Raw genomic sequence first — 19,787 nt, forward strand, 5'->3', positions numbered from 1 at the left:
GTTGTCAGAGGTTCAACAGAAAAAGCACTGCCCCCTGAGAACTCCTGGTCCTCCAGCAGCTCAGCGTCCTCAGTAAAGCTGATAAGAGGGTTTAGGGGAGGCAGGCCTGCCGTCTGCTCCCCCTCAACAACACCAGAAAAAACCTCCAGGGTCTGCACACGTCCCCAAGGCACAGCTCCCCCACTCCAGCCAAGGTTTGTTTCCTGGAAATCCAAATTGAAGAGACTCAAAAAAATAATTCCCAACCTGATCTTTGATGAAGTTGACTAAGCATGGTTAGCATGGAGAAGTTATCCTCCTCACTTCAGTCAATTGATATGACTGAATTAGCAAGCTCTGGTGTCCACTAATAACAGATATGGTACTCTCCGGGGTGGTGATGAAAACACAGGCCTTCTGCCTTTTAGCAGCAAGTAGCACAAATTAAGCTAACAGAGATTGTATATCACCAGTGAGATTAATGCACAGACCTGGTTTCTTTCTAGGTCGGGCAGAAGAGTTCCAGCAACAATAGAACTTGTTGAGAGGTGCTCCAGAGATGGAGTGAAGTTCAATGATGCAACAACAGAATTTGTGGTGTACAGCTGAGACAGCAAAATAGCTTGAGTACAAACAGACACTCTGATTTGACTTTCATAACTTATGAGAAAATGCGTTTCCTTACACAGAAATGACTAATCCACCACCCCTTTATTAAAAAAAAAAAAGAAGAAAAAAAAGGAAAAAGTAAAGTCATCTGAATTTCATGTACAGCGCTACCAAGGACACTCCTGGTAATCCCAGAAGGCGTTGCACGCTTCTCAACAAGTCAAGGCAAGGTAATAACAGAGTCATGAAAGAAGCTAACTGCGAGGCCATTCCTTAACGGTTACAAAGGGCCAGTCTGAGGTTTTGATTGAGAGCCGAGGAATAAAAATGAAAGAAATGCCTCTTCCGCCGCCCCCACCCGTTCCAGAACATGTCAGGAGGATCTCTCAGTGCGGGAGGGAAGCGACTTCAAAGCCCGGGCCGGGTCGGCATGCAGGCTCCGCTTAATCGCGCGCGTGCAGGCGGGAGGCCTCACCCCGACCGGTCACAGGCTTCCCCAAAAAACACTGCAGCCGCGCCACTGCAGGCATCCAGCAGCCTCGTCCGCCGAGGAAATTAATCGCCCCGAGATACCCAGTAAAAGCATTACAAATACACAGGGCATTTATTTCCATTAACAGAAAAAAACAAACAAATGCTAATGCTAATGCTAATGGAGGAATTGAGTGGTCCTTCCAGTGCATTAGAGCTTCTAAGCAGTGAGTGCCTGGACTCCGAGAGGGAATCAGTGGCAGACCGATGATAACGCCAGGGCCCACAACTCAAAACAAGAAGGATTCTGGGTGATGGATGGTGCTAATGTGCATTTTGTATATATGGGGAAGAAGAAAAAAAAGAAACTCACACACAAATGAAAATAAAAGATTGCTTAAATGGAAGGGCTTATTTTCTAGCCAAGCCATGGCAGGAGAAGAGCCGCATCCATTCTGATTTCAGCGGCATTTATTGAGATGGGAGAATTGTAAACCGCGTAATGACAGAAGAAGCTGAGGTTCTGAGTCTTTGTGATGCAATTACAGTGCGAACACAAATCACGGATTTATAAAATGAAGCAAAAACAAGAGATTAAAAAAGTTAAGATGACGTTCCCATTACAGCACTGAAAGCTCCGTCTTAAGACTTAAAGACTCTCATAAATTCTCCTGGACTTTCTGAGCATTGTCCTAAGGACAAGTGCTCCCAAACTTTTTGAAGACCACCGACAGTAAAATGACCATCCTGTGTCTGATGTCACCTGTCTCAATAAAATGACTAATGTGAAGAGACACTGTGGGACAGTTAGGGCAGCTATTTCTCAAACCCATATACTGTATGGATACCCTGTAGGGCTGGGGGTCTAATTTGTGGCTGTGACACCTTCTGTACTGTGATTCAATCTCTATCTGTAACCCTCTCTGCTTTGCTCCAGTCTGAATATAGAGGAAGAAATACAAAAGCTGACTCCCCCCCCCCCCCCCCCCCCCTCTCTTTTTCCGAACCAAATTACTGGCTGCAATGCAGCGGTTACTTAACTAGTTGGCACTTGGAAGCAAGTCGAAAAGGTTATGACATTATAGTGGAACAATGGAGCAACATACAAGTGCAGATATTTAGTATGATATAAATATTTAATACCTGCAATTATCACAGCATTACCAAGAACGTGCAAACTAGCCAGGGTTTAGTTCATGTGTAAGTTTAAAACAAGTCGCATGGAAATAACAAAATATTTTCTGACACCCCCTAGGTCCAGTGTGGGAACCTGTGCTGGAGGGCCCTGTCCCCCCAAGCAACTTATCCCCGGCCCACCCATGGCCCTCTCTCCTGCTGGGGGGGGGGGGGGTAAAGAGGGGGTGGACCTCTGCTGGGGGAGAATGCGGGCGGTGAAAAGGGGGGCCGGACGGGCGGTTACTCACTTCAGCGGAATGCGCGGGACCGTGGCAGGAGTGGTCGCCGCGACGACTACCTGCAGGATCTGTTCCAGGGCCGAGAGCCCCCCTCCGACCTGGAACGCCACTTGATCCGCATTGTTCTGCCAGGGAAGAACAAGAAATGCTGTCAGGGCCCAGCGAGCCGGACCGAGGGAGGATCAAATTATTTTCACAGAGAGGAGAGAGGGATTTTTTCCTTTCTCTCCCCCTCCCCCCTTTTCTTTTCTCTTATTTTACCCAGCCTGCCTTTTCCAAAGCTGAAGCTGTAGTGAAATCAGAAACAAAGCGATCCCCAATGCATTCCTGTTAAATCTCAAAAGTACAACGCACCCCCCCAACCCCCAAAACCACCCCCACCCCCACTGCAAACATCCAGACTGGCCCAAGGAACGAGGGGATCTGGACCGATGCTCCAAGGACAAGTACAATAAACCCTGGGTGAACATTCTAGAACTTCCATCATCAGGAACATAAACCTTCCTCACAAATTGTAAATGGTACATGTGCATTCCTCAGTCACAAATGAAATGATGAAAACAAACACAAAAAAAGAAAAGAAAAGCAAGACACTTCAGGACACAGGCTTTTGTCCACAGTACAGATCATACTAAATATATTCTGCCCTACACCTCTGAGGCGATTCATTTTTGATGACAAAAATAAATAAACAAACACATTGTACATTTTACTCGCCCCATTAGATTTTTTGCATGCCATTCAGAACTTCATGTAGGCAGTGTTGAGGTCGGAGGGGAGCAGAAGACAGGCTTGTGCACATCTTCAATCAAAGCGCTCTGACAAGTGGCTGGCGTAGCGATCAAGGTCACTAGCACGATGCCTGACACAGGGGGAACTGCCAAACGAGCTTGTACAGGGTCTTCAAACTGTCATCTGTGAAGAACCGTACTAAAAGCAAAAGGCTTGAGTGAAAGAAGTAATTGCTGTATGGACTAGCTTCGTCAGCTCTGAACAGGTACGTTTAAGCGATCTGTTTGCACAAGTGACATATTTACTTACTTCCTAAAATTCCTTCCAACTCCCAGGCTCGCTCTTTAAGTGACAGCAGGTTATGGAGACCTATAATTACAGGCTGAGACCCCCAGAGTGTCGAAATAGTTCTCTTTTGTTTAGGGGAGAGGGGTGGGGGTGGCGTCAGAAGTTCGCCAAAGTCGAAACGAGAAGGCCTCCAATTGGACGTGTTGGCGCCTCGGTTGTTGGGATCGGGGGTGGGGGGTGGGGGCTGGACGGTGGGTCCGGCTCCAAGCAGACCTGAGATGGGGAACGTTTTGAGAGGCGCCCCGAAAGGGAAGGCAGGTCTCTGCCGTGCCGTTCGCCAGCCTCTTCTCAGAAAGCCAGATCATGCAGGATTTTCGGATCCAGGGACCTGCAAGTCTGAACGTATTTGACTTGAAACGAGGGAAGCGCCTTTCCTCAAAATTGCATGTAAGCTCTTTCTCTGTCAATCACGCGCGCCGTCGGTATAACTCTCCATTATATGGCAGCCAAAAAGCTGCAGGAGCTCTGTGGCGTTTTCAGGGGGGGTGGTGCAGGGTTGCCGCAGCTACCACCCCCCCACCCCCACGAGCCTCGCCCTCGCATGCGGCAGGGTGCAGATTAGGCCAAACCCTGAGACGGCCCACCTCAACCTGTCTGCCGCAGGGCAGGAGGGTCCCAACAGGTCCCGCAGCAGAGAGCAGAGACTAATATGCACCTCTAAGCCGGATCAATAGGGTCTGACAACAGTGTGGCTTAGCGCGCTCTTAAACCCGCCCGTCCACTGACCGGCCCTAAAAGCCTCTCGGCTCCTCTCGGAACACAGATCTGCAGACGACTGTTAAAGGGACATCTCTTGGAAGAAAGCGAGGTGTACAAAAGAACAGCCTGGCTGTGACTACTTGCCATTTGTCTGAGGCTCAGAAGGAAGCACGTTTCGCCGGATTAGCTACTTGTTGACAGGCGCCACTTATAAAGAAGTGCTTGTGAGGCATTTTTCCCCCCATTCTCGAACAAGTTATCCCCAACGTTTTATTATTTTCCAAAATTCGGAACGACATTCTCCGGTTCGTTTCAGCCGCAATAGCTCCATCACTTCAGGAAAGCGTTCTCCTCTAAAACCGGCGCTGCCAACTTTTTCCTTCTCTCTGTATAATGCTACAGCCAACGAACTGTACTCCCCTTGAACAAAGAGGATCAGAAAGAACAGATTTTTCCCACTACCCTTTTGGCAAACGGTTCGAGCTTCAGCAGCGGGGAAAAAGCTCCAGCTTCCAGGAAAGGCTGAGGGGGCTGGCAGCAGGAATGGGAAACATGGATACAGCCTGAATGCTGGTCCCCATAACGGTCCCACAGAAGGCAGCTGCTGTAACACAGTACTTACCTGATCAACGACATCCTGCCTAGAAGGACATCAATTACATAGGTTATTAACCGGGCCCCGCACCCAGAATGATTTAGAGAGAATATTTTATACTGGATATTAGACTTAAGTGTAAAATATCAGTACAGCATACAATTCCAACCCACACATACTGTGTTGAAAATTTGTATGAAATGTGCTGTATAAAATTGATTTGAATCATCCAGTTCCCTGACCTCTGCATTACAGTCCTAACCAGAGGCCCGGCCTTTCAGTACCTCTTCTCCGTCCTTCCATTTACCGTGGGTGTTAACAGCAACTGTAACTAGAAAGCAGTCCTTCTCCGAGGAGACGTTCAAATCACGGTTCTCGATATCCCGACGTGCCGCAACACTGCTGTCTCCAGTAATAAGCCATTTCTCCTTCCCCCTGTTATTTTAACAACTCCAGACTTTCAGAAGTTCAGCCTCGCTGTACCTCCGCTGTCCCAGCAGACGCAGACAGTCCGATGCTTTGGTGCGGTCGTTTCGTCAACGTTGCGTGTGTTAGCCGTGGCAGAGCTGCGCGAAGGGCCAAGTGCCGAAACGGCAAAAAACATCTAATTATTATTATTACATTAATAATGAATGAAAAACATTGTATCAAAAATTTTATTATTGAAAATAATTTCAAATCAGTGCCATATTAAAGTAGTAGTTATGTTTTCGGAGTTATGACTGAGCTAGCTACATTGCTGCTGCGTCTGTGCTGCAGGGCTAGATCCATTTTGATTGCCAGTTTTCCCCTTCTCATTGCCGCTCTCCTTATGGGAACGGTTTCAGTGTTACTATAGAGTAAGTTAGTGGAACATTGCACATTAGTGATGCAGTGCACTCATATTTCATGCTATATTAGAAAAGCCCAGATACTGGTAGTTTGAGGGAGACCGTGTTGATTGAACAACTCAAAAACAGCAGACCTGCCTTTCATTAAACAGCCTACACAAAAGAGGTAAGACTGTATAACAGTATTACGGTGACATCTTAGCAACTAGCGTGACGTACCCCTTTCTCTGTCAGCAGCCTATGGTTGCTGACTGTTGATATTAACGCTGCCAAAACCAGGCCTGTCTCTCTCCCAAGTTCTCCCATCGCAACATCTGCGTTTGATAAAGGCCTTTTTCAGCAGCCAGGCCCGATACAGTAAGGTCTAGCGAGGTGCAAAGCTTGTGTTTATTTGTCGCTGACATGACAGCACGTTACTGTAAAGAAACACAGTGTTAACACGTGCCCCTTTGAGCGTGGAAAGGGCGAAAAAGAAAACCAATGCAGTGAAGCCCCCTGGTTACGGCCTTCCCCAAATAACCACAGCACGTTAGAGAGCTCTTCAGTAAAAATATTACAAATGTGGGGGTGGAAGGTTCTGCAGAATGACGCTAAGCACACACTGGCTCGTAATTAAACAAAAGCTGTGCGATTTGGAAGGCCTGCCCAGGTAATGTCATAAAATAAAATATAATTCCCCCCCTTAATCTCAGAAAAGCCATGAGTCATCCAGCAGCAGCCCTTTGAAATAAAACACAGTTTTGGGGAGGGAAGGCTGCTTTCTTGTGCGAATTAAGATTCCTGCGTGCCTTCGTAGAAGGGGTCTCTCCAACACGCGTGATGATATAAAGCAAACACATTCGGATTAAAAGATGAAGAAATATTACACGGTAGATTAGAAACCAAACGGCACTTGTTTGACGAATGGAAGACGTTAGAAAACCCACCGTTTCCAGCTCTGAGGAAGTGTTGCCTGATTCCACTCATCTCGGGCCCTCCCTAGAAGGCTGCCTACTGACCAAATAATAGGATTAGCAGCTCTTTTTTGGAAAAAAGAGCTTGACTAAAGACTTGTGGAAAGAGGAGGAGGGGGTGCGGGGCCACAACCCAAACTTGAATTACACGGCCTAGGAATCTTATCCAATTATTATCTTGGGTAACCGTTATTACACAAGCTAATCAAAAGGCCAAGCAGCTGCTAATTTGAGGAGATGATGGAGGTGGTGAAATGGCAGGCCGGCAGTCCAGACCTGTCTTTGTACTCGCCTCCTGCCGGCCACTCTAATTAGCCCATGACAACGCAGGGGGAGGGGCTTTCCCGACCCCTCTGGTCTCGGGCAACAGATGGGAAACAACTGGCCGAGGTTCATTAGGGAGTGAGGTAGGGCTGGGCCAGGGGCCAGGGTCTGCGCTCTGGGATAGTGGAGCCGGGGCTTGACAACCAGCTCCGGCCCAGGACCAGGAGAGAGAGAGAGGGAGAGAGGGAGAGAGGGAGAGAGGGAGAGAGGGAGAGAGGGAGAGCGCAAGAGAGAGAGGCCTCCACACACAGCCAACCAGCCCAGCAGAGATTAATTCATACTAGAAGTACTACCGTCATCTAGGGCAGAAACTCATTTAGAGAAATGTACAAAAACATTTTCTTTGGAGAAAAAAAAAAAAAAAAAAAAGGTCATTTTGGATAAACAAAAAAAAGGTTCCATTTTGTGAAGTACACCGTAAACTAGTATCAAAGGGCAGGGGATCAAGAAAGGAACCGCCACGGAGCTACGGGTTGTAAATATTTTGAAATGCAGTGAAAGCTTCGGTGTTTTAACAGGACTTAATGGTACGATGTTTGCGGCACAGCAGAGAGAGGCGATTGAACGCAAGACATTTGCCTCGGAGACGGTTTCCCAGTCAGCGTTTATCGTAAATACTGGGTTTGACGTTCATTAGCGACTACTGAGGCTTAAAAACAAAGAGACCACAATAACCACGGTCGAGTCCTTTCAAAGCTGCCTGTACAAGCAACTTTAAACATTATTTTCACTGTTTGTTTGACCTGACTTCCTGTAACAACCAGGACTGTAATTATAAAGTATTAAATAGACATTTCCTGTATTAATAACAAACTTGTCTCGCTCATAGTACATTTTTAGAACTAGCAGGCACTTGATTATGAAATGTATTATTTACTTCCATGTTATGACTCACCCTGGCAACAACTCACTCCAGAACTTCAGTCACATCTACCAAACAGATCCAGGTCTGTTCCTCATTCATGCAAAAGTCCTCGTGGGACCACACCCTGTCCTCAACTATGCAAGATATGCCTTTCAATAATTCAATTAGGCAAGCAATAAAAAGCATAAAATATTCAATTGAAAAGACTGGGCAAGACTGCCACAAATGTTTAGACTCAAGAGTCAAAGAAAATAATTTGGAGCCCAGTAAAAAGGGGGGACACCACTGCTATCAGTTCTCCCCGTGGTGATTTCTGGGAAAAAGCCGCAACGTTGCGGTCACTTTCCTAAACTTACAGCAGTTGTAAACCGGGTGATTTGCGGAAACTCGCTGCAAACCACTGAAGAATGACAAGAACAACAAATACAAGGAGGGCGAGGATGTCAAACGCTGACCCGCAGGTCAGACGGACAGGGAAACGTGATCCTCGCGACAGAATGCGGCTTTGGCCCCCGGAACATGCAAGGGAGAGTCCGGCGCACTGACAAATTCTAGTTTAGCCAAAGACCCTGAGGGAGATTACAGGCCTCCGACTCCGACCTGCCCCGTCGTTCGGGGAGGAACCCGACGTGAAACGCGATCACTTTCACGCAGACTTCTCATTCGCACCGAGTGCGCCGCGAGTAGGGGTCACCGTTTCAATTCCGTCTGCCAAAGCGAGACGAAAATAGCTTCCGATTAGGAAAAAAGGACTAAATAAAGTTGCTATTGGAGTCAGAGTGCATGCAGCAGCAGGCACAGGGGAAACCGCAGCTCAGAGTCGAACTCGCCGTTTCTCCCGTTTATAGCTGGGAGCCCTCAGGTGCTGCGTTAATTACCACCGGCAAAAGCGTCTGCCAAACCCAAAACCCTCTTAAATTATGAATGCGCCGGTCAATTAGCAAATGTAGCCCTGAACCCAGCCGGGGCCCGCTAAATGAAGGGAGTTTCCCCGCTCCGCGCGGTGAGACAGAGCACAGCACTTTACCGCTGACAGGTGCTGAGTGATGGGAAGAGTGGGGCCACATCAGAAATGTGAAATATAGAAGCCTCTGCTTACAGGTCATATTCAAATATTAGGCTATATATACTGTATCTCTGATCTGAGTGCAACAGGCAAATCGGCTGTGGTCTAGCAAACTTCCGAAACGTGTCAGAAAATGGCATTCACTGAATCTGTGTGCATGCAAGTTTCTGCCCTTCTAACACAATGAAAAGACAAAGGCTATACTGAGGATGCACAGTGAGACTGTATTTAACTAAAATCCCCATTAGAGGCTCCATAAACCAGCACCTTCACTGTGCAGGTCTGCTGCTATGGTACTTAAAGGCGTTTACCATTTTTCATTAAAAAGAAAAGAAAATTACAACCTTAGAAGTGCTTCTTAAAAGGCATCCATACAGATGCATACATATCAAGTTAAAAATGCGAAAACTAATATGAATGATCACTCAGGTACATAGAATCGTACCTTCCACTCGTTTTTGAAAGTTATTTTACACTTAAAGGTCCTGTATTGTACACCTTTCCAGTGTTTTATTTTAGGTCCTGATATCCATAAGATTGTTATTGGTACTTAAAACCACACAACTTTACATTTACATTCTCCAGCGCCTCTCACTTACCCAGAACAGGCAGTTCTAGAGACTGTCTTTAAGGCTCAATGACATCAATGAAGCTCTGTTCTGATTGGCTGATTCATACGGATCGTGTGGTTTTATTTGGGGACTGTGCGATTTTGATACGTTCACAGTGGTTTTAGAACACCTCCAACTCCTTTATAATCCACATAGCAAGGGAAATGCCATTTACCAAGATATGGGAGCTTTATCATAATTCAGGGATGGAGGCTCATGTTGAGAGAGCATTCTGTAGGTGCCATGTCTGGATTAAACTACACGATGGTGGAATAAATCAGGAAGTGAGAGACATAGACTTCAACAATGTTCTCTCGCTCTCTCTCTTTCTGAGAAAGGTGGTCCCATCACACTGGTTTGTTTGTAGTGAGATCAGATAACCAAACTGCACCCCATCCCCCATTTCCCCTCCGAAGTGAAGAGTTGCAGCCACCGCTGTCAGATGGAGCCATCCTTCACTGTTACGAGAGGAGCACTCATTCGTGACAGCAGCGTACAGGAAGGCCGATGCCAAAACGTCGCTTCTCTCTTGCCCGTTCCCATGGGAAAGAAAATATTGAATTGCATTGCGTTTATTTATTTAGGGGGGAAGAAATTTTGCATATGGCTGTGCAACATTCCTGGTAAAACAAGTTTTCAACTGGAGGTGGGTGATAACATCTTCAGATCTGAGGGGTTCTGTTTCCTGGTCAACAGGCAACCGAATCAGAACAATCACTGACTACGGCTGTGGTGAGATTGCATGTTCAGAGTTTCTAATCCAATGCACTTAGGGGAAGCAGGGATGTCCACTGAGTAGCATTCATTTCAACTACTACTTCATCTGCTCTTAAATATGACGCAATATGCTGGAGTTTGAAACTGGTAAAATCTGGCAGCACAGACTTCCTCATACCAACACACCCCTTTTACCAACACGTAGGCTCAAATTTTCAGTGATATGAAAAGGGAGAAAAAAATTGGGAAAACCTCAAGGAGGCAACCCCCCACACCCGTCCCCCCACTTATCCTCCCGCTTCTTAAGCACTCCCCCTCCAACAGCTCTATCAAGCCAACGGAGCCACACGTTTGCACAAAACCCCGGCACTGGGGGGGGGGAGGTAGGGGGGGAGACAAAAGGACTTCTCTCGGCGTTGGACTGAGGGAATTATCAAGACTGACAGCGCACGGCGAAGGAATGCCTAAACACAGTCCTGTTCCTTTTTTTCCCCCCTCCGCTAATCCTAACAGCGTTGAGTGTCACTAAACAACAATGAGCTGTTTCAGGGGGGTTTTTAGAAATCAGGTCTTCTTCCCACAGGGCCGGAGCGACAACTGCCACCTAGTGGCCGGCTGTGAAAATAAGGCTCTGCGTCAGTGACACTAGACCGGCTCATTTCTCCTGAGTTCCAGGTCAAAGCCACTGAGGTAATTTCTTTACTTTCTGAATCCATTGTGTCCCACGTATCATAAGTCACGGTGTAGTAAAGCGTTCACTTGCTTGTGAGTCTGGGCCTGTGAAACCCTAAGAGCGCTGACAGATTAAACAGAGTGTATCCTTTCGCATGTGAAATGGTGAACACGGATGGTTTCCTCGAGGCGACTCGGCTCGGAACAAAAGCTCTGAAAGGCTGTGGCCGCGCTCGGGCCGTTGAATGTGTCACCCCGGCGTATCGGTTTACGCCGTACTCCCAGGGCAGAACCGAGAGGATTACACCCACATAACAGAGAGCGCTAATGAACCGGCATGTTCTCGTTGGGCCCCTTTCTCAACTGCGTGGCGGCGGACGTTTGCGAAGGGGCTCCGTCTGTGTGAGTCCGCTTTCGTTGACTTTTTCCTTCTCCACTGACATACGCATCAAGTGTCGCATACGGCGGTTAGTGTAGGTAGGGTGCGCCGTAGTCTGGGGTCTCAAGAGACAGGCCGGGGGGGAACGGTCACCCACCCAGCCATCGTCAGGGAGAGGCAGGGGGCCGACCTGCAACATGCCGGCGAATGAGAATGTCCAGTGCAGTCCGTAAGTATTTGGACTGTGACACATTGTTGTTTTTGTGCTCTGTACTCCAGCAAACAAATAGTTGAAATCAAACAAACACTATGTGGTTCAAGTGCAGACTTTCAGCTTTAATTTGAGGGTTTTTACATCCGTGTTGGGTGACCAGTAGGAATTGTAGCGGTCGTTATACGCGGTACCCCAAATTTTAGGGGACCAAAAGTAATTGGACAACTGGCTGCTCATATGTTTCTTGGACAGGTTAGTTAAGTTTCATCATTAGTTCATGCGTAAAAGAGCTAGCCAAAGAGTTCATTAAAGAGACCATAGTTGAGAGGCATCTGCATTTGGAGACTGTTGACCGAAGAAGGGTCAACGTCAGTAAAGCAGGTCATCATGAGGCTGAAGCGGGCGCGCTCGTGGGCCGTGAGAGCGGAACTTTCCGGACCCGTCCCCTCTGTGTCGTAAACACCGTCTCGGCCGCGCCGCTATTTGAAAGCGGCGACAAACAGAAAAGGGCCTGAAACGTAAACACGTGAGCTCACGGGCGAGGGAAGGAAAAATTCTGCGAAAAATGGAAAATGCACCTCGACACAAAATAAACCATTAGCAGCCACAGAGGGACCAGCGTGCGGGGGTCAGGGACTGAGGCAGGCCCGAGGACGGGGGACAGGGGGGTCCGCGACGTGGGGGGGGAGGCGTGGGGGGGGTATCGGGTGCTGTTGGCGAATTCGGAGGGGGAAAGCGGAGCCCGAATCAGATACTGCAGTGAAAACAAACGTGTGGTAAGCGGCTCGGTGACGTGGGGCCGGCTCGTTAGGAGCCTGACTTAAAACAGAGAGGGCGACCCAGCCCGTGCTGACAGAGACAACATTTATTTGACTTTTACTGGGGGGTTGGAGGGGGGCAGTAAGTTAACCCAGCAATTTGCAGGGCTGCACTGCCACCCATGGATCCAGGGGACAGGACTCCAACATCGGGATGAAGAGCTTTCTGTTCCTCCCACTCCGACAGACCAGAGATGGGGGGGTGGAGAGCCAGACCCAGGTAGCAGCCATTTTGTTTTCTTCAACACATCACTGCCGAAGGACGGGTAAAATGGCGACCATCGCCTGGGCAGGTGAGGACGGTTCAGTGCCCAAGAACTTGGAGGAACCACCCCCGCCAGCACTCTGAGGAGATCAGGACGACCAGCAGCCCAGCCAGGAAGTGCGTTCACTCACAGGCTTAAATTTCTGCCACAGGCACCGACTTGGGTGGGTGGATGAGTCCCCAGGCTAAGTGGGTGGTGGTATAAAGTGCGTTTTTACCCACTACACAAAGACAGTCTTCTAAAGGTGGAGGCTACCACAGGCATACACATATATAGTGTATACATAGTAGTAAATCAAAAAGCTTTTTATATTTATGTACATTATATGCATAAGCCATTGAATATATAGTGTGGTTATGCATTTGTGCATGTGATACATGTACTGTTATGACAATTTTCATGCGCACACACACACACATACACACATACACACATAAATGAACATACAGAAGAAACTAATGTACAGCGGTGTGGGACAGCAGATTGGGCAGTTCATGTTTCAGCTCTGGACAGACAGACTATCCCAGGGCGCATCTCCCCTCCAGCCCCCGTGACCTCTGACCCCTCGGGCCGTGCCCAGGAGCAGACGCGGCTCAGCGGAGCAGATCTTCAGTTCCGCCGACAGCTTGCGCGCTCTCCCCGCTTCCTGCCGGACTCCCCCTCTCCCATTACACCCCCCCCCCCCCTTCTCCCACTTCTCTCCCCTCCCTGGGGAAATTCGTTAACAGCCCCCCGCCCCTCCCACTCCCCCCCGCCTCCCTGTCAATGATTGACGCCATCAGCTCCCCGATCGCCGCCCCCCGACATGCGAGACGTGTCCCGTGATTTCTCCGCCCGCGAGTTAGCAGCAGAATTACAGCCGCCCGCTGGAAGCGGCGGTATATCTCCCCTCCTCATAAGCGCGGTGACGGCTCCTCCCATCCGTCTCCCTGGCCTTATTGATCAGGGCCGCGGCGGGAGAACAGACTCTCTCCTCCACCACCCGGGCCTCCTCGCCCAGGACTGCGCCCAGAGTCTCCGCCACGTCTGTATTTATTCGTCTGGGCCCATGTCTCCCTGCGCCATCGATACTGTCATCCAGTGCCAGGGGCTATAATTAGCAGCCGCAGGGAAATGAGTTAATCTGCAACTGCTCGGCGTCCATGGCAACGTGCGGCCCATTGGCTTTGAGGCCTCCTGCATCCGACATATCGTTTCTGGTTTACAGAGGCGATTTGATTGACTGATTGACTGACTGAACTCAGTACAACATTGACAGATAGGAATAATTGTGCTAAAGGGTGACTACATAATAATTTGGCAGTGCAAGTGAACTAGTGTAAAATGCCTTTCATGACTCAGAGACAGGAGACCTGACATTGCGCAGATCCAATGAGCTGATTGGATGCTGTGTACAGGTTGAGAGAGAGCTGACTGGAAGCGGTTTAAATGGCAAAAGAGAGAGCTGATTGGACATAATTTACAGGCTGAGAGAGCTGATTGGGTGCTGTGTTGAGGCTGAGAGCTGATTGGACATTATGAGAGGTGATTGAAAAAAAAAAAAAAAAGAGGTGCTGTACCTGTTTCTCCAGGATGCGAGAGATCTCTCCCAGGGTCCTGTCCAAACCCGACACCTTGTTGGGGGCCCACTGCCCGCCATCCTGCCCCTGCAGCTGCTTGCCCAGGTCCTTCACCAGCCGCTGCAACCTGTAGGGGGCGGCAGAGAGACCAGATAAGCCATGAGCGTGTGGTGAGGGCGGGCAGAATAATCCATCACTCCAAATATAACCTTGTACAATAACATCTCAAAATAGACGGTTGCTCGTAATACAACACTAAAAAAATTCAGCTAATATGCAATGCGACACATTTTCAACATAAATGGTAAAGAAAAAAAGAAAAAAATAAAGAGGAGGAAGCAACCTTTGCAAATCCCAAAAAGTCAGTTTATAGATTTCGGAAATGCCAACGACAACTCAAAGGCACTCAAAAAATCTAATCTCAAAGAGAAGACTGACTTGACTTCCACAGTCGTATTCAGGGGAAGCTGTAGCACGCAGCGCGCGCTCGACTACTCGTTAGCCACGTAATCGTTAGCTTTGGCGCCTCCGAGAAGATTGCTCCCTCCTCCTTCCCAGTTTATCCATTCATTTGTTTTACGCTGCCTGTCATTTTCCGACAGCATCAAAAGTCTAGTTCAGTGTGCCGTTTCCCTGCGAGGAAGACGCGCAGACAGAGCGGGGCTGATCAAAGCCCGGCGGAGACGGTGGCGGGGGGACTCACTTGGCTTTGTAGGGGGAGTCCGGGACGGGCGTCCTGGCCTCCAGGGAGGCCTCGTACTCCTTGGCCCTGTGGAAGAGGAGGAGAAACAGCTGCTCAGTGGCAGACCGCAGCGTCCTGTGCTTCCAGTATCAGGGGCAGGAGGAGATAAGCAAACAGACGAGACGGGGGTGGGGGGGGGGGAGGGCGCCGGCCCAAACCCAGACCCACACCCGTGTTTATTTTCCTCTGCCCGTGTTGTTCCTGCTCCCTCCCGAGAACTGTTTTCTTTGACACTTTCTCCTCTGGAGTTCGCTAAGCGCTCCTGTCAGTTAGCCGCTGTGTCTGCCGTGACCTGGTTGGGTCGGAGCGAGGGAGGGCAGGGTGGGCCGGCCGGTCGGCCCCTCCTCCCCTCCACAGATAAGAGGAGTCGCTGTGGTCCTGCGAGAGCGAATGAGTAAGGTGGTGCCTAGAGGATAAACCCAAACAGATTTCTATTTATTTATTTATTTTCTTAGAAATGAGAGGTTCCATGTGCCTGGCCTCCCAGAATCCCTCAAAGCGGTCTCGCCAGGTCTTTATTAGAACGTGAAGACCCACGGCCCTTGTGCACAGAACCGCTCGGCTGCAGCAACGATGATCGAACCAGAAGGGACGTCAACCAAATTGACAATAAGAGGTCGTGGAGGGTGCTTCTGAGACCGCAAAAGCTACAGCGCCTCGTGATCAATTCAGACTCCACAGGTAATACACGGTGCAGACAGCCATGCAGGGCCCTGCTCAAGCCAAAGGTGGTATCCATATCAAAGGATGGGCGAGGGAAGCTGTGAGCTCCTGCCAATCGTTCAAATTAAGGAGACCGGCTTCCCACCGCATTAAAATAGTTTCCAAAGGTCCCATTGGTTCTCAAGGTCTAATGTCTCCTGCAGATGCTAGATGTAAGACAGATTAATACCCCTTTATTCTCCATCTAAGAGCATTATAAATCTTCACCCTTAAATCTGGGTGAACTATGTTTGAATCCCACCACTTGATACCGAGCATGGCTTTACTGTATGCATGAGCACCCAATAAAGACGCAAACAGACGCACGCACAGTCGCGCACACACACACACACACACACACACACACACACTCTACACGCAGACATCGTCTCGCGTAAACAAAGAAAACCCCAAACCTCCAAACACTGGGTGCAAACGGTAAACAAAACGGCACGAAAAAAAATAATTAAAAAAACCACGGCAAACAAACACGAAAACCCAAACGTCTGTGGCACAGCCGGAGCCACAAAGGCTGCTGGGAAACCCAGAAGGCCCTGTCCGGTCACACGGATGTTGGGTTTCCCCAACACTGGGGTTTTGGGTCTCCCATTAGACCCACGCCTCACCCTCAAGGCTTCCTAAAAAGTGACAATGGGACGTGTTGACACAGACACAGGCGGCCTCCCCCCGGCAGGTGACAGGGCGGCTGACAGAGACGGATGGCGGGCCGTCCCACCCCCCTCCCTGCCTCCCTCCCTTCGTCTGGGACACGTGGAGCATGGAGCCGGCCCGCTTCAGACGCCACGGAGCAAACCGTGTCAGCGCTTCACCGACCCCAGCCTTACGGAGAGCAAACGAGACTCCATGGACAGTGACACAAGTCAGAGTTCCACAGGGAGAGCCAATCGGATCTTTCACGAGTGCCTACAACAAGCTCAATAAACAATCATAGTGTGAGACTAAATAAACACATTACATTTCGTAACTCGTAGGGGGTGTTTTGGCCTGTAATATCTGCAGAATCTAGGAATACTAAAGGTCATGCAGCGATTGAAACCAGCAATGACTACATCAACACTAATTAACTAGTGTTAGCATCTGAAATGAGAAACAAACTGAAATAAGTATTATTCGTCTGCAGCATAAATTAAATAGTTTTAAATGAATGAAGACAAAGGCTTGCTGTCTGCATCTGATGTGATGCACAATGTCCTCCCTGCTCCAGGCAGTGTTCAGAAGCCATACATCAGAGCAAATAACCTGTAATTCAATAAAACTAAAAGCGCTTCGCCAAGTTACCTTGGAGCATAAACTCCAAGCCCGCAAAGCATACAGAATTTTTTGTCACTGAATCTCCCGAGACCAACAATATTTCCATTTAATTATAGAACTCTATTCTACTCATTGTATTGTATTCACCAGTAAACTGTCGTCTTCCATAGAGAGAGAGAAAGAGCAGGGACCAAAAGACAAAATGACCCACGATCTCACAAGTGTGACGTTCACGTTCGCCAGCACACCCGCATTCTGGGGGGGGGGGGCATTTCCACATCACGTTCAAGTTAAGATGAAAAAATAAAATGGGCCAGGGTTATAAATATCAGTTATGAGTTTAAGAAAGACGAACAAAAATACACACACACAGTCTCGCACACACACAATCACACATAGGGCTACAATGCAGAACAATTAAATTTTACTTTCATGCATCGTCCAATCGTATTTATCGAGACAACATGGCTGAAAGGGTTCGGGGGAAAAATAAGGTGGAAAAAAAGAAACACACACACATCCACACACACACACACACAAACACAACGCATCCACACACACACACACACACACACACACAACGCATCCACACACACACACACACACACACACACACACACACCTAGCCTTCAGAATAAGCTCACGCCACATTCGCCCTCTTCATCAAGGCAGATATTACACTATTCCACGGTGACAGCTTTACGCTTCCCGGGGTTAAACGGGGAGCAATTGCTTGGCCATACATCACCTGCCACAGCGGTCCGGTAAAATGGGCCAGGGTTATAAATATCAGTAATCAGTTTAAGAAAGACGAACAAAAATACACAGTCTCGCACACACACAGGGCTACAACGCAGAACTAATAATCAATTCATCACAAACTGTCCCTCTACTCACCCTCACGGGTAGAGCGAGCAGACAGCTCCCACCATAAAAACGTCTCAGCTAGGACACGTACTTAATGTTGCTTATGCTAAAGTGACAGGGCACATATATCTGTTTTAAAGGTAGCATGAGCACATGCAATCGGCACACCCTGTTATGAAGAAAAAAAATACATGTATGTATATTACGTCACTGAGCCATCCTGAAAAACACACAAGTAGGGGTCTCGAGGGGGGGCTTCCCGTAAGAAGAGAGAATCGAAAACCTGCAACTGAAAAGATTTAGTGGCAGGGAGAGATATAGAGGCCTAACCACACATGAGCCTGCAGGTGAATCATAGATGAGTCAGAGCTGCCGGTATTTATTCATCGAATCTGAAGGAAAACATTCGGTTCCCCCGGCAGGAGGCTTTTAAACTTGGGCAGATGTAAAAATGGTCACCGGATATTTCAATTGCAGGATGTAAATCTTCCTGGGGTTTAGAAACGGTATACACGCTGGTCATATGACGCCCCCCACCACTCCCCCCCGCCCCAGCTCTTAAAGAGAAATGGTAAAGTAGGTAAAGTCACCCTTTCTCTTTGCAAACAGGGTAGGCTTTGTGCACGCATCTCTCTCTCTCTCTACCTCTCTCTTTCTCTCGCTCTCTACCTCTCTCTCTCATGGGAGGTCTGATCACTGAGAAATCTCAGACAAGCGTTCACCACCAAATTTGACGCATCGCACAGAAATGGGGAAAGACGACTTAATAGGAACCTTTTCAGAACCACAGTCCTGCCACCAACAATTTGATAGGCTTTTTTTTTTTTGGAGGGGGGGAGATACTTAAAAGAAATATAAATCACTGCCTGTCAAAAGTCTGAAGCTGGCTGCTGAAACAGTTCTGAGGTTTACTGCGAGAGCAGCATGCTCTCTCCGCTTTTACAAATTGTGTACTGCCGCCCTATAAAATGGGTCATTTCCCCCCCAGTGGGTCTTCTGCTCACCTCTGCACACTGCCTACCCCTCCCCTCTCCACACCGCCCCTTTTATGACCTGGAAAAGCCTTTTCCCTTTAAGTGCTTGTCACGGCAGGAAGGGGCGGGGGAATGAGCGACAGGGAACAGAATGCCCTCATGTTGTCACTTTCTCACCACAGGGGGGTCTATTAAGTCTAATGATTGAGTGTGTGTGCCTGTGTGTGTGTGTGTGTGTGTGTGTGTGTGTGTGTGTGTGTGTCACGGTTTAAAAAGGGGCAGAATCTGAATTTTCACAGTCATTAACACCAGGGACAGTGCAGAGCTGTGCAGAGACACGGACAGAGCACATGGCCACAAGTGGCTCCTGGCAAATGGAAGAATGAAAGCGAAGTAGAGCCAAGAAAAATGACCACAGCATGGATTAAGGTGTGTTAATAAACATTTTCAGGTTCCACATCAATGTAAATGTGCCAGAGTTGGCTAATGAGACCATGTTCGCCTGTAGTCCCTAACCAGCATGTCTGTGGGAGGAAACCAGAGTACCCGGAGGAAACCCACATAGACACTCCACACAGAAAGGCCCGGGCGGGGCTTGAACCCAGGACCTTCTTGTTGTGAAGCAACAGTGCTACCCACTGTCCCACCACGACGCCCAAGGTGATGTTATCGCATCAGGTAACAACAGAATGCTTGGATACGGCCATTTAGCCAGTTGAGGTGGTAGAAATGGGCCTGTGGCACAGACAGTGCTTTGCACTGAGGGCCACCAGGTGAGCTGTACCTATGGCTATTATTTTTTTTTTTAAAGATATTTTTAGGCCTTTTTCAGCTTTATTGGACAGTATATAGTATAGAGAGACAGGAAGAATGGGAGAGAGAGGGAAAGACATGCGACAAATGTCAGTGCTCTACAGGCTGCGCCACCGAGACACCCTCAGTTCAAGATTCAATACATGTTCAGCGGTAGTGACTGAGCAGAGCTTGAGGGTGTGGGGCAATATGGCCCAGAACACAAGGACAGCGCACTTTCAGCGCTCAGGTAGGAGGGCCACCATGCGGTCACATGGCGAGTGTTGTGCTAGAGAGCTTTTCAGACAGACAACCC

The 19,787-nt window shown here is 48.6% G+C and overlaps 1 protein-coding gene across 3 annotated transcripts in view; it reads right to left on the minus strand.

The window, feature by feature from the left end:
• The window catches only part of scaper (S-phase cyclin A-associated protein in the ER), a 102,048-nt gene that overhangs the window by 33,512 nt on the left and 48,749 nt on the right, over window positions 1–19,787 (minus strand). For all 3 annotated transcript variants that reach the window (XM_061222574.1, XM_061222573.1, XM_061222575.1), the window contains 3 exons: window positions 14,826–14,891; window positions 14,123–14,249; window positions 2,484–2,599 (listed from right to left, as the gene is read on the minus strand). In XM_061222574.1, the coding sequence (XP_061078558.1) occupies window positions 2,484–2,599; window positions 14,123–14,249; window positions 14,826–14,891 (309 nt within the window). The remainder of the gene's footprint in view (window positions 1–2,483; window positions 2,600–14,122; window positions 14,250–14,825; window positions 14,892–19,787) is intronic.

The sequence above is a fragment of the Conger conger genome, chromosome 15 (genome assembly GCF_963514075.1).
Source record: "Conger conger chromosome 15, fConCon1.1, whole genome shotgun sequence".
In the NCBI taxonomy this organism is placed as follows: Eukaryota; Metazoa; Chordata; class Actinopteri; order Anguilliformes; family Congridae; genus Conger; species Conger conger.